Source organism: Centroberyx gerrardi, chromosome 8 (assembly GCF_048128805.1).
Source record: "Centroberyx gerrardi isolate f3 chromosome 8, fCenGer3.hap1.cur.20231027, whole genome shotgun sequence".
NCBI lineage: Eukaryota > Metazoa > Chordata > Actinopteri > Beryciformes > Berycidae > Centroberyx > Centroberyx gerrardi.
Window position 1 is genome coordinate 33,967,150 of NC_136004.1, and position 14,768 is coordinate 33,981,917.

The 14,768-nt window shown below is 50.2% G+C and overlaps 1 protein-coding gene across 2 annotated transcripts; it reads left to right on the forward strand.

Moving 5' to 3' along the window:
* The first annotated feature begins 446 nt into the window (after positions 1-446).
* LOC139922382 (gelsolin-like) lies at positions 447-14,768 on the forward strand. 2 transcript variants are annotated; one of them, XM_071912886.2, is made up of 19 exons: positions 447-544; positions 2,170-2,363; positions 2,687-2,841; positions 4,209-4,370; positions 4,896-4,955; positions 5,388-5,477; positions 5,572-5,661; positions 6,168-6,300; positions 7,165-7,253; positions 9,219-9,347; positions 9,725-9,811; positions 11,119-11,252; positions 11,518-11,608; positions 11,690-11,860; positions 11,988-12,162; positions 13,210-13,331; positions 13,724-13,801; positions 13,906-13,966; positions 14,112-14,768. In XM_071912886.2, exons 2-19 carry the CDS (start codon positions 2,171-2,173, stop codon positions 14,279-14,281), a joined length of 2,190 nt encoding a protein of 729 aa, XP_071768987.2. In that variant the 5' UTR covers positions 447-544; position 2,170; the 3' UTR covers positions 14,282-14,768. The 2 variants fall into 2 exon arrangements, with proteins under 2 accessions (XP_071768987.2, XP_071768988.2); XM_071912887.2 differs by lacking the exons at positions 447-544; positions 2,170-2,363; positions 2,687-2,841; positions 4,209-4,370 and adding an exon at positions 4,483-4,828.

Below are 14,768 nucleotides of genomic sequence, written 5' to 3' on the forward strand. Positions count from 1 at the left end.
GTACTGAGCCTGACTGCTGTTCAGAGTCCAGAAGGTTCCGGTCTGTCCACAGGGGGGCAGCACTGATCCTGCACTACAGCAGTGGTGTTAGACATGATGTGGTCTGCAGGTTACAAAGTGGCTGCAGGTTTGAATGGAAAATGTGAGTCAATAATAATACTGAGGAGCTGGAACAGCTGCTCACTGGAAACCAGTAGAAGACTGTGTTGTACTGGTCAGCTCCAGTAGAAACCAGTAGAGCCTGTGTGAGTGTGAGTGTGTGTGTGTGTGTGTGTGTGTGTGTGTGTGTGTGTGTGTGTGTGTGTGTGTGTGTGAGCAGGTGTCAGTGTGTTGTCAGACTGGTTTCCAGCTGCAGCTCATGCAAAGCGGAGCTGATCAGGTATCATCTGCTGCAGCTGGGTGTGCTTGTTCTTTGTGTGTCCGGTCGGGGGGGCGGAGCCAGCAGGTAGAGTTACAGCAGGAAGGGAGTCGCCCCTCCGTCTGCCTTCATCTGAAACTCCTTCAACACAGACACAGACACAGACACAGACACAGACACAGACAGGTAACTTCACTGTTTCTTCAGTATTCTTCTTCTGTTCTCTGCCAGCTGGAAGTTTAACTCTCTTCAGATGAATTCACTAGAATCATCTCTTTGTCTGTTGTCTCTCTGTCTGTCTGTTGTCTCTCTGTCTGTCTGTTGTCTCTCTGTCTGTCTGTTGTCTGTCTGTCGTCTCTCTGTTGCCTCTCTGTCTGTCTGTTGTCTCTCTGTCTGTCTGTTGTCTGTCTGTCGTCTGTCTGTCGTCTCTCTGTCTGTCTGTCGTCTCTCTGTTGTCTCTCTGTCTCTCTATCTGTCTGTTGTCTCTCTGTCTGTCTGTTGTCTCTCTGTCTGTCTGTTGTCTCTCAGCTGTCTGGTTTCTGTCTGTTTTCATATTATTATTATTATTATTATTATTATCATAATGGGTAGATTTACTGCTGGTTTAACTTAGTTTAATTTGAATATTATATTTATATCTCATATTAAATGTATGATCAGCTGACGCTGGCTTCCTGTTTCTTCTGGCTGCAGCAAAGAGTTTGTGTGTTCTGGAAGATGAATCACTCTGCTGCTTCTTCAGGCTGTAAAACCAGTTCAGACAGACAGGTAGTTCAGACAGACAGGTAGTTCAGATAGACAGGTAGTTCAGATAGACAGGTAGTTCAGACAGACAGGTAGTTCAGATAGACAGGTAGTTCAGACAGACAGGTAGTTCAGACAGACAGGTAGTTCAGACAGACAGGTAGTTCAGACAGACAGTGCAGAGTCTTTAAATAAGTTGATGGTGTTTCTGTATCGTCTTTCTGTGTAATGTGCTCCAAATGAAAAGCCATAAAAGACATTTTAACATCAGTATGTCATTAATATTAATATCTCACAGTCAGACCGGGGGGATGGGCGTGTGTGTGTGTGTGTGTGTGTGTGTGTGTGTGACCTGTGTGTGTGTGTGTGTGTGTGTGTGTGTGTGTGTGTGTGTGTGTGTCAGAGACAGCCTGAGGCGAGCCCAGACTGGTAGTCGACCTGTTTCTGCAGTCTGATTGGCTGATGAGACAGCTAGACAGGATGAAGAATTTAAACTTGGCTGCACCTGTTCTCCACGCCGGGTGCTCGGCCTGCCGGAGGCGGCGTGGGCGGAGTCACAGGAGGCCGCCGGCGGGTGTTTCTGTGTTTTACAACAACACTCCTCATCCGGCAGCTGAGTGTTCAACACACACGCTGCACAGGACAGGAAGCTTCAGAAGCTAAGTCACATCTTGCAGGAGAAGGTGAACCTCAGCCTGCTGGTGTTTAGTCTGTTCAGTATCTCAGCCAATAGGAGAGCTCGGTGATGTCATCGCCGGCAGCCGCCCGCTTTAATATCAAGTGCTGACTCCGCCTACCCGGGCCAGTTTCGGCGTGCGCCAGTGGCAATTACAGTGGTTCTGTGGTCCTGAGGTTCTGAGGTTCTGTGGTCCTGAGGTTCTGAGGTTCTGTGGTTCTGAGGTTCTGTGGTTCTGAGGTTCTGTGGTTCTGAGGTTCTGTGGTTCTGAGGTTCTGTGGTTCTGAGGTTCTGAGGTTCTGAGGTTCTGTGGTTCTGAGGTTCTGAGGTTCTGTGGTTCTGAGGTTCTGTGGTTCTGAGGTTCTGTGGTTCTGTGGTTCTGTTCTTCCAGCATGGTGTTCCACCCGGAGTTCGAGTGTGCGGGGCAGCAGGCGGGGCTGCAGGTTTGGCGGGTGGAGAACATGGACCTGGTTCCTGTTCCACAGAGTCTGTATGGAGGGTTCTACAGCGGAGACGCCTACCTGGTTCTCAACACCGTCAAACAGAGAACTGGAAGAATGCAGTACGACCTGCACTACTGGCAAGGTACCGACATGACATGAAGCGTGACGTGAAGCGTGACGTGAAGCGTGACGTGAAGCGTGACGTGAAGCGTGACGTGAAGCGTGACGTGAAGCGTGATAGATCAGCTCTATGATTGGACGGTAGATCTGCTCTCTGATTGGACAGTAGATCAGCTCTCTGATTGGACGGTAGATCTGCTTTCTGATTGGACGGTAGATCTGCTTTCTGATTGGACGGTAGATCAGCTCTCTGATTGGACGGTAGATCAGCTCTCTAATTGGACGGTAGATCAGCTCTCTGATTGGACGGTAGATCAGCTCTCTGATTGGACGGCTGTCTCCCAGGTGCGGAGTGTTCTCAGGATGAGAGCGGAGCGGCGGCCATCTTTGCGGTCCAGATGGACGACTTCCTGCAGGGAGCGGCGGTGCAGTACAGAGAAGTCCAGGGCTTCGAGTCCAGAACCTTCAGCGGGTACTTCAAACCCGGACTGAAGTACATGGTGACTGCACCACTACTACTGATAATACTACTGATAATACTACTGCACTGATACTACTGATAATACTACTGATAATACTACTGCACTGTTACTACTGATAATACTACTGATAATACTACTGCACCGATACTACTGATAATACTACTGCACCGATACTACTGATAATACTACTGATAATACTACTGCACCGATACTACTGATAATACTACTGATAATACTACTGAACCGATACTACTGATAATACTACTGATAATACTACTGCACCGATACTACTGATAATACTACTGATAATACTACTGAACCGATACTACTGATAATACTACTGATAATACTACTGCACCGATACTACTGATAATACTACTGATAATACTACTGCACCGATACTACTGATAATACTACTGCACCGATACTACTGATAATACTACTGATAATACTACTGCACCGATACTACTGATAATACTACTGATAATACTACTGCATCGATACTACTGATAATACTACTGCACCGATACTACTGATAATACTACTGATAATACTACTGCATCGATACTACTGATAATACTACTGATAATACTACTGCACCGATACTACTGATAATACTACTGATAATACTACTGCATCGATACTACTGATAATACTACTGCACCGATACTACTGATAATACTACTGATAATACTACTGCACCGATACTACTGATAATACTACTGATAATACTACTGCATCGATACTACTGATAATACTACTGCACCGATACTACTGATAATACTACTGCACCGATACTACTGATAATACTACTGATAATACTACTGCACCGATACTACTGATAATACTACTGCACCGATACTACTGCACCGATACTACTGATAATACTACTGATAATACTACTGCATCGATACTACTGATAATACTACTGCACCGATACTACTGATAATACTACTGATAATACTACTGCACTGATACTACTGATAATACTACTGATAATACTACTGCACTAATACTACTGATAATACTACTGCACTGATACTACTGATAATACTACTGATAATACTACTGCACTAATACTACTGATAATACTACTGCACCGATACTACTGCACTAATACTACTGATAATACTACTGCACTGATACTACTGATAATACTACTGATAATACTACTGCACTAATACTACTGATAATACTACTGCACCGATACTACTGATAATACTACTGCACCGATACTACTGATAATACTACTACTAGTACTACTGACACCAACACGCCTCAGTACTGGGGAAAATAAAAGATAATAAATAAAACACATTGTGTAACATTGTGAACTTGATTGGATGGAAGGATTTACCAGCTGTCTGTTTTCCTGCTGACCTCAGAAAGGGGGCGTGGCCTCGGGGTTCCGCCACGTTGTGACCAATGAGGTGGAGGTTCAGAGGCTGCTGCAGGTCAGAGGTCGACGCGTCGTCCGGGCAACCGAGGTTCCTGTGAGCTGGGAGAGCTTCAACCAGGGAGACAGCTTCATCCTGGACCTGGGAGAGGTGAGACACGCAGACAGACAGCTTCATCCTGGACCTGGGAGAGGTGAGACACGCAGACAGACAGCTTCATCCTGGACCTGGGAGAGGTGAGACACGCAGACAGACAGCTTCATCCTGGACCTGGGAGAGGTGAGACACGCAGACAGACAGCTTCATCCTGGACCTGGGAGAGGTGAGACAGGCAGGCAGACAGACAGCTTCATCCTGGACCTGGGAGAGGTGAGACAGACAGACAGACAGACAGCTTCATCCTGGACCTGGGAGAGGTGAGACAGACAGGCAGGCAGACAGACAGCTTCATCCTGGACCTGGGAGAGGTGAGACAGGCAGACAGACAGACAGCTTCATCCTGGACCTGGGAGAGGTGAGACAGGCAGACAGACAGACAGCTTCATCCTGGACCTGGGAGAGGTGAGACAGGCAGGCAGACAGACAGCTTCATCCTGGACCTGGGAGAGGTGAGACAGGCAGACAGACAGACAGACTCACTGTTCTCCAGTACTGAACCTGTCTCTCTCTCTACAGGAGATCATGCAGTGGTCTGGTTCCCATAGCAACCGCTTTGAGAGGCTGAAGGCCACACAGGTCAGTATTCCAGCCACCCGATTGGCCGAGAGACTCTCCGTCTGTGACATCGCCTCATTACCTCATCAATTCATGAATTCACACCAGAGAGAGTCAGACAGACTTCTTATTGTGGGATGAAGCATGTGGCGGCCATCTTGCTGCTGAGCTCCACAGACGATCCGCCGCTTTGTCTCTCTTTATGTTAATGAGGGGGAAGCTTCAGACGCACTTCCTGCCGCTGCCGCACTTCCTGCCGCTGCCGCTTCACTCCACTGATCATCTGCTGTGACAAACTGCTGTATCACTTCAGATATTAACTCCTGGCAGATCTCATCATGTTGCATCTGATTTAATATCAGTCCATTTATTAAACAGACTTCAGGCAGGTTTCTGGCTCTTGTTTTGTGTTTAGTTAACATCCTGATTGATTGATTGACACCTCTGAGACAGGTATCCAAGGGTATCCGTGACAACGAGCGCTGCGGGCGGGCCAAGCTGCAGATCTGTGATGAGGGGGTGGAGCCAGAGAGGATGCTGGAGGTGATGATAACCTGGACTAACTGTCTATATATGGACTAACTCCTACTGACCTCTGACCCCTGACCCCTGACCTCTGACCCCTGCCTGTGTTCAGGTCCTGGGAGAGAAGCCTGATCTTCCTGAGGCTCAGACTGACGACACCAAGACAGATGGAGCCAACAGGAAGCTGGCCAAACTCTACAAGGTAACACACACACACACACACACACACACACACACACACACACACACACACACACACACACACACACACACACACACACACACACACACAGAGAGGAGCTGCTCCTGCTGATACAGTTTGTTTAATCGTCTGTCTGTCTGCCTGTCTGTCTCTCTCTCTGTTTGTCTCTCTCTCTCTCTGTCTGTCTGTCTCTCTGCCTGTCTGTCTCTCTGCCTGTCTGTCTGTCTGTCTGTCTGTCTGTCTGTCTGTCTGTCTGTCTGTCTCTCTGTCTGTCTGTCTGTCTGTCTGTCTATCTCTCTCTGTCTGTCTGTCTGTCTCTCTGTCTGTCTGTCTGTCTGTCTGTCTGTCTGTCTCTCTCTCTGCCTGTCTGTCTCTCTGCCTGTCTGTCTGTCTCTCTGTCTGTCTGTCTGTCTGTCTGTCTGTCTCTCTCTCTGCCTGTCTCTCTCTCTGTCTGTCTCTCTCTCTGCCTGTCTGTCTCTCTGCCTGTCTGTCTGTCTCTCTGTCAGGTCTCCAATGCGGCCGGTGATATGGAGGTTACCATGGTAGCAGAGCAGAACCCGTTCCCCCAGGATGCATTGCAGTCCAACGAGTGTTTCATCCTGGACAACGGAGCCAACGGACACATCTACATCTGGAAAGGTTCCAAACCAAACCAGGCCAAACAGTTCCAAACCAGGCCAAACAGTTCCAAACCAAACCAGGCCAAACAGTTCCAAACCAAACCAGGCCAAACAGTTCCAAACCAGGCCAAACAGTTCCAAACCAAACCAGGCCAAACAGTTCCAAACCAAACCAGGCCAAACAGTTCCAAACCAGACCAGGTCAAACCAGGCCAAACAGTTCCAAACCAAACCAGGCCAAACAGTTCCAAACCAGACCAGGTCAAACCAGGCCAAACAGTTCCAAACCAAACCAGGCCAAACAGTTCCAAACCAGACCAGGTCAAACCAGGCCAAACAGTTCCAAACCAAACCAGGCCAAACAGTTCCAAACCAGACCAGGTCAAACCAGGCCAAACAGTTCCAAACCAAACCAGGCCAAACAGTTCCAAACCAGACCAGGCCAAACAGTTCCAAACCAGACCAGGTCAAACCAGGCCAAACAGTTCCAAACCAGACCAGGCCAAACAGTTCCAAACCAGACCAGGTCAAACCAGGCCAAACAGTTCCAAACCAAACCAGGCCAAACAGTTCCAAACCAAACCAGGCCAAACCAGGACAAACAGTTCCAAACCAAACCAGGCCAAACAGTTCCAAACCAGACCAAACCAAACCAGGCCAAACAGTTCCAAACCAAACCAGACCAAACCATTCCAGAGAAATCAGAAAAATTTGAAATCTGTTTTTTTCTGTCCTGTGAATCATCTCACCATCCTTCGGTTAAGAACCACGACAACTCACAGAGCTCTCTGATTGGCTCAAATAAAAGCCCGGTGAATCAGAATAAGGAACCCGGTGTGGTTCTTTAATCCTGTCGGTTCTAAAAGGTTCCGTCTGTCTGCAGGTCAGGAGGCGAACGCTGCAGAGCGGCACGCTGTCATCAAGACCTCCGAACTGTTCATGCAGAAGATGGACTACCCACAACACACACAGGTCACACACACACGGGTCACACACACACACACACACACACACACACACACACACACACACACACACACACACACACACACACACACGGGTCACACACACACACACACACAGGTCACACACACACACACACACACACAGGTCACACACCTTCTCCTGCAAGATGTGACTTAGCTTCTGAAGCTTCCTGTCCTGTGCAGCGTGTGTGTTGAACACTCAGCTGCCGGATGAGGAGTGTTGTTGTAAAACACAGAAACACCCGCCGGCGGCCTCCTGTGACTCCGCCCACGCCGCCTCCGGCAGGCCGAGCGCCCGGCGTGGAGAACAGGTGCAGCCAAGTTTAAATTCTTCATCCTGTCTAGCTGTCTCATCAGCCAATCAGACTGCAGAAACAGGTCGACTACCAGTCTGGGCTCGCCTCAGGCTGTCTCTGACACACACACACACACACACACACACACACACACACACACACACACACACACACACACACACACACACACACACAGGTCACACACACACACACACACACACACACACACACACACACACACACACACACACACACAGGTCACACACACACACACACACACACACACAGGTCACACACACACACACACACGGGTCACACACACACACACACGGGTCACACACACACACACACACACACACAGGTCACACACACACACACACACACACACACACAGGTCACACACACACACACACGGGTCACACACACACACACACGGGTCACACACACACACACACACACACACACACACGGGTCACACACACACACACACACACACAGGTCACACACACACACACACACACACACACACACAGGTCACACACACACACACACACACACACACAGGTCACACACACACACACACACACACACACACACACACATACGCTCTCTCTAATGCTAGCTGGTTTGCTCATCTTTGTTCTGAAACTTACTGTGAGAGTCACTGTTCCTCACTTTAAAGGTGCAGGTGTTCCCTCACTGTTCCTCACTTTAAAGGTGCCGGTGTTTCCTCACTGTTCCTCACTTTAAAGGTGCAGGTGTTCCCTCACTGTTCCTCACTTTAAAGGTGCCGGTGTTCCCTCACTGTTCCTCACTTTAAAGGTGCAGGTGTTTCCCTCACTGTTCCTCACTTTAAAGGTGCCGGTGTTCCCTCACTGTTCCTCACTTTAAAGGTGCAGGTGTTTCCCTCACTGTTCCTCACTTTAAAGGTGCAGGTGTTCCCTCACTGTTCCTCACTTTAAAGGTGCAGGTGTTCCCTCACTGTTCCTCACTTTAAAGGTGCAGGTGTTCCCTCACTGTTCCTCACTTTAAAGGTGCAGGTGTTCCCTCACTGTTCCTCACTTTAAAGGTGCAGGTGTTCCCTCACTGTTCCTCACTTTAAAGGTGCAGGTGTTCCCTCACTGTTCCTCACTTTAAAGGTGCAGGTGTTCCCTCACTGTTCCTCACTTTAAAGGTGCCGGTGTTCCCTCACTGTTCCTCACTTTAAAGGTGCAGGTGTTCCCTCACTGTTCCTCACTTTAAAGGTGCCGGTGTTCCCTCACTGTTCCTCACTTTAAAGGTGCAGGTGTTCCCTCACTGTTCCTCACTTTAAAGGTGCAGGTGTTCCCTCACTGTTCCTCACTTTAAAGGTGCAGGTGTTCCCTCACTGTTCCTCACTTTAAAGGTGCAGGTGTTCCCTCACTGTTCCTCACTTTAAAGGTGCAGGTGTTCCCTCACTGTTCCTCACTTTAAAGGTGCAGGTGTTCCCTCACTGTTCCTCACTTTAAAGGTGCAGGTGTTCCCTCACTGTTCCTCACTTTAAAGGTGCAGGTGTTCCCTCACTGTTCCTCACTTTAAAGGTGCAGGTGTTTCCTCACCTCGTCTCTTTAACTGAACTGAACCAGACTAACGTTCTAACTGAGCTAACCTGACCAAGCTACCACCTTCATCTTCAGGTCCAGATCCTGCCTCAAAATGGCGAGACTCCGCTCTTCAAACAGTTCTTTAAGGTCTGGAGGGATGATGACGACACCGTCGGCATGGGAACCGGCTACGTGTCCAATCACATCGCAAAGATCGAGAAGGTAAGCCGATCGGTTTAAAAAACTCTCACTTCTCAATCAACATGACAATTCTAGGGTCGCTGTACCATCTTTCATCTGAGTCCTGTGACCTCTGACCTTTGACCACGTTACTATCGGTTGCTTGTTGGTGATCTATGACACGAAGCTGATCCTGCTGTTGGATAACAGACACTGAAACGACTGGGATGGGAAATGTAAACGTGAAGTTAAATGTAAATACTTTTGGCCTGAGATGATTATGACATCAAGCAATCAATAAGTTTGTTGTTAAATTCACCGCTGACTGTCAACAGCAGGATTCTTACACTGCCGACTGGTCTTCTTTGTTTTCTGTTCAGGTTTTATGACTGTTTAACCTCTCTCTGCTGATTGGACAGGTTCCATTTGATGCGTCAACGCTCCACCAATCAGACGCCATGGCGGCGCAGCACGGCATGGTGGACCGAGGCGACGGGGAGAAACAGGTGAGGAGACGAGGAGCGCTCAGCCCCGGCAAAACGTTTATTTAAACGGAAACGGCGGTGCGTCGAACACCCTGTTGTGTTACGCAAGCGTTGCAACTACGGCGGCTGAGAAGGCCATTCTTTGCGTTCTTTTTGAAGAATTTTCGGAGCCTGATGAAATCGGTTTAAATGCGTGTTTAATACTACAAAATACGCTCGATGTTACAGTCGCTGCCCTCGCCGTCCAGAGTAGCAGAGAACATCCAGTGGAGGGAAGGGTTTGTGGAAACTGGTTCCTAAGTACAGTGATCCAACACCTGTCTCGCAGGTCAGGATGACAAGACAAACATTTCTTACCTTCGAGACTGTGTTACGATCTATATGAGCTAATTATTTTATTATGAGTATTAGGCCTATCGTTGTTGATCACTGTTGTTGTGATATGATATTGTAATATTTACCATTATATATTTAGAGGAGTAGAGTGGAGTAGAAAAGTTTATGAAAGTGTCACTCCATCCATCCATAGATCGATCGATCGATCGATCATGGTTCCCCTCTGTTCCTTCAGCATATGAACCAGTTTAAACACCGGAACACAGTTTAAACTAGAATCCATTTCCTGGAGAAAATGCGTGGGCTTGCTGAGACGCAGTTCTAAGTGGTTGCTAGGGTGTTTCAACTTGGTTGCTAGGTGGTTGCTAGAGTGTAGCAAGTGGTTGCTAGGGTGTACTAGGTGGTTGCTAGGGATATTCTAGCTGTGTGTGTGTTTGTGGCCGACTATACACGTACTGGTACACACAGCTACTGGTACGTATAGTACCAGTAGCGGTACGTATAGTACCAGTAGCTGTGTGTGTGTGTGTGTGTGTGTGTGTGTGTGTGTGTGTGTGTGTGTGTGTGTATCTGCTAACGACTGGTCAGTGAGAACAGCTCCACTGGCCTCTGAACATTCTGTCAGTGATTGTGTATGTGCTTTTAAATTGCGATTAAACATAAAGCGCAAAAAGTAAAAGTCGGATCAAAAAGTTGAATGCAAGCATAAATCTACGCAACACTACAAGATGCAACTTGAGCAGAGTTTCTAGTGCAAACAGCGTGGGAGGAGCACACCATTTTTATTTTTTTTGGGGGGGGGGGGTTGTGGAATGATAATAAGAAGCAAAATAAATAACGGTAATTTCTATAGTAGCAAACAGACTGCTGCTAGAGGCTGAACTGACATTTGGATTCAATTTGAATTTATTTGTGTGTGTGTGTGTGTGTGTGTGTGTGTACTTGTCCGTCTGTCTCCACTTCTGCCTGTCTGTCTACCTGTCTGTCTGTAGATCTGGCGTATAGAGGGATCAGACAAGGTGTCAGTTGACCCGTCTGTCCACGGTCAGTTCTACGGAGGAGACAGTTACATCATCCTGTACCAGTACCAGCACAACAACAGACAGGGGCACATCATCTACATATGGTGAGATATAATAATATATACAATACTATATAGAACATATATGACACTATATCTTATACTGTATGTTAGACTATATATACTGTATAATTACCAGAACAACAGACAGCAGAACATCATCTACATAGTGAGATAAAATAATATACTTTTCTATATTAAACTATATATAACTTGTATATTAGACTATATATACAGGGGAACATCATCTATATGCAGATGCATGTTAAAACTTCAACCTGCTTATTATCACCTGTCTCTCTCCTTCCAGGCAGGGGGCGGAGTCTAGTCAGGATGAGGTCGGAGCGTCGGCCATCTTGGCTGTCCAGCTGGATGAGGAGCTGGGAGGGGGGGCTGTACAGGTAGACACACACACACACACACACACACACAGGTTATTGATTACCAAATGTTGGTTAGTGGTCTAATCTGTGTGTTTACAGGTGCGGGTGGTCCAGGGAAAAGAGCCCGCCCACCTCATGAGCATGTTCGGGGGACAGCCAATGGTGGTGTACAGGGGCGGGACTTCCAGAGAGGGCGGCCAATCAGAGGTGGCAGAGACCCGTCTGTTCCAGGTTCGAGCCAATCCGGCGGGAGACACCAGAGCTGTGGAGGTCAGAAACATGAAGAACAAAACCAACACAACCTGCAGATCAATAACGACTTTATACTGGAGTCAACCAGAGCCATATATATAAAACCTTGTCTCCTCCTCCTCCTCCTCCTCCTCCTCCTCCTCAGGTGGAGCCGGTCTCCTCCAGTCTGAACTCCAGTGATGTCCTCCTGCTCGTCTCCTCCTCAGGCTGCTGGGTGTGGAGAGGGAGGAGCAGCAGCTCAGCTGAGGAGCAGGGAGCTCAGAAACTCTCTGACCTCCTGGAGAGCTCCGCCTCCCTGCTGGAGGAGGGGGAGGAGGGAGGTGAGGGTGGGGTGGGGAGGAGGGAGGTGAGGGGGAGGAGGGAGGTGAGGGTGGGGTGGGGTGGGGAGGAGGGAGGTGAGGGTGGGGTGGGGGAGGAGGGAGGTGAGGGTGGGGTGGGGGAGGAGGGACTTGAGGGAGGTGTGGGGGAGGAGGGAGGTGAGGGTGGGGTGGGGGAGGAGGGACGTGAGGGAGGTGTGGGGGAGGAGGGACGTGAGGGAGGTGTGGGGGAGGAGGGAGGTGAGGGTGGGGTGGGGGAGGAGGGACGTGAGGGAGGTGTGGGGGAGGAGGGACGTGAGGGAGGTGTGGGGGGGGAGGAGGGAGGTGAGGGTGGGGTGGGGTGGGGGAGGAGGGACTTGAGGGAGGTGTGGGGGAGGAGGGAGGTGTGGGGGAGGAGGGAGGTGAGGGTGGGGTGGGGGAGGAGGGAGGAGCAGGGGAGTGGAGGGGGGGTGGGGAGGGGGAGGAGGGAGGTGAGGGTGGGGTGGGGGAGGAGGGAGGTGAGGGTGGGGGCGGAGGAGGGAGGAGCAGGGGAGTGGAGGGGGGGTGGGGAGGGGGAGGAGCAGGGGAGTGGAGGGGGGGTGGGGAGGAGCAGGGGAGTGGAGGGGGGGTGGGGAGGGGGAGGAGCAGGGGAGTGGAGGGGGGGGGGGGAGGGGGAGGAGCAGGGGAGTGGAGGGGGGGTGGGGAGGAGCAGGGGAGTGGAGGGGAGGGGGAGGAGCAGGGGAGTGGAGGGGGGGGAGGGGGAGGAGCAGGGGAGTGGAGGGGGGAGGGGGAGGAGCAGGGGAGTGGAGGGGGGGGGAGGGGGAGGAGCAGGGGAGTGGAGGGGGGGGAGGGGAGGAGCAGGGGAGTGGAGGGGGGGGAGGGGAGGAGCAGGGGAGTGGAGGGGGGGGAGGGGGAGGAGCAGGGGAGTGGAGGGGGGGGAGGGGAGGAGCAGGGGAGTGGAGGGGGGGGGACAGTAAAGTCAGTTCCATGTTTTCCACAGTGCCTTCTCTTCTCTTTACACCAGTTCAACCCTGACTGTGTGTGTGTGTGTGTGTGTGTGTGTGTGCACAGATGCATTCTGGGAGGTGTTGGGGGGGAAGACAGACTACTGCAGGTCCCCCAGGCTGAAGACCCAGATGGAGGCTCATCCTCCTCGTCTGTTCGCCTGCTCCAACAAGACCGGGAACTTCCTGGTGCGTCCGTCACATGGCACACGCACGCAGCCTGTCACGTGACACACGCGCAGCCCGTCACGTGACACACGCGCAGCCCGTCACGTGACACGCATGCAGTCCGTCACGTGACACACGCGCAGCCCGTCACGTGACACACGCATGCAGTCCGTCACGTGACCACATCACAACACACCGCACGCTGACATATATACACTCTATATAAATATATATACAGTACACACACACTCTGTCTCAGTATCACATGCAGTATACTGTACATCACTACCTAGTCTGAGCATGCTTCATTAAAATATAAATATAATACAAAGAAAACATCTGGCTTCATATCAAGTATTTTATAGCTCACTCTGTGTGTGTGTGTGTGTGTGTGTGTGTGTGTGTGTGTGCAGATTGAGGAGGTTCCAGGTGAGTTGACCCAGGATGACCTTGCTCCTGATGATGTCATGATCCTGGATACCTGGGACCAGGTGAGTCTCCTGCCGTCGCCATGGATACAGGCCCCGCCCTTCTAGTCTCCTACCCTCCTCGCCTCCTTCCCTCCTCCTGTCTCACCTCCTCTCTCCTCCTGCAGGTGTTTGTTTGGATCGGAGAGGAGGCGCATGAGGAGGAGAAGAAGGAGGCCGTGGCTTCAGGTGAGACGACAGGCAGTTAATCCAGTCTGACCCGGGTCAGGTCTTCAGGTCTTCATCTCTCTCTCTCTCTCTCTCTCTCTCTCTCTCTCTCTCTCTCTCTCTCTCTCTCTCTCTCTCTCTCTCTCTCTCTCTCTCTCTCTCTCAGCGGTCAGGTACATGGACAGCGACCCGTCAGGCAGACCCTCCTCCACCCCCACAGTGAGGGTGCAGCAGGGCTTCGAACCCCCGACCTTCACCGGCTGGTTCCTGGGCTGGAACCACGAATACTGGAGCAGCGACCCGCTGGAGAGAGAGATGGAGGGGCTGCACGTCTGACACACACACACACACAGTCTGACACACACACACACACACACAGTCTGACACACACACACACACACACACAGTCTGACACACACACGCACACAGTCTGACACACACACACACACACACACACACACACAGTCTGACACACACACACACACACACACACACAGTCTGACACACACACACACACAGTCTGACACACACACACACACACACACACACAGTCTGACACACACACGCACACACACACACACACAGTCTGACACACACACACACAGTCTGACACACACACACACACAGTCTCCATCACTGCTAAACTTGATGACTTTTAAACAGTAATCTGGTCAGGAGGGTTCAGTTTGTTTTACATAGACATTAATGTGTTGATAGTCTGGTAGAACTACAGTACTCTTCTGCTAAATAATACCTACCTGTCTGTCTGTCTACCTGTCTGTCTGTCTACCTGTCTGTCTGTCAAATAAACAGCCTTACTCTC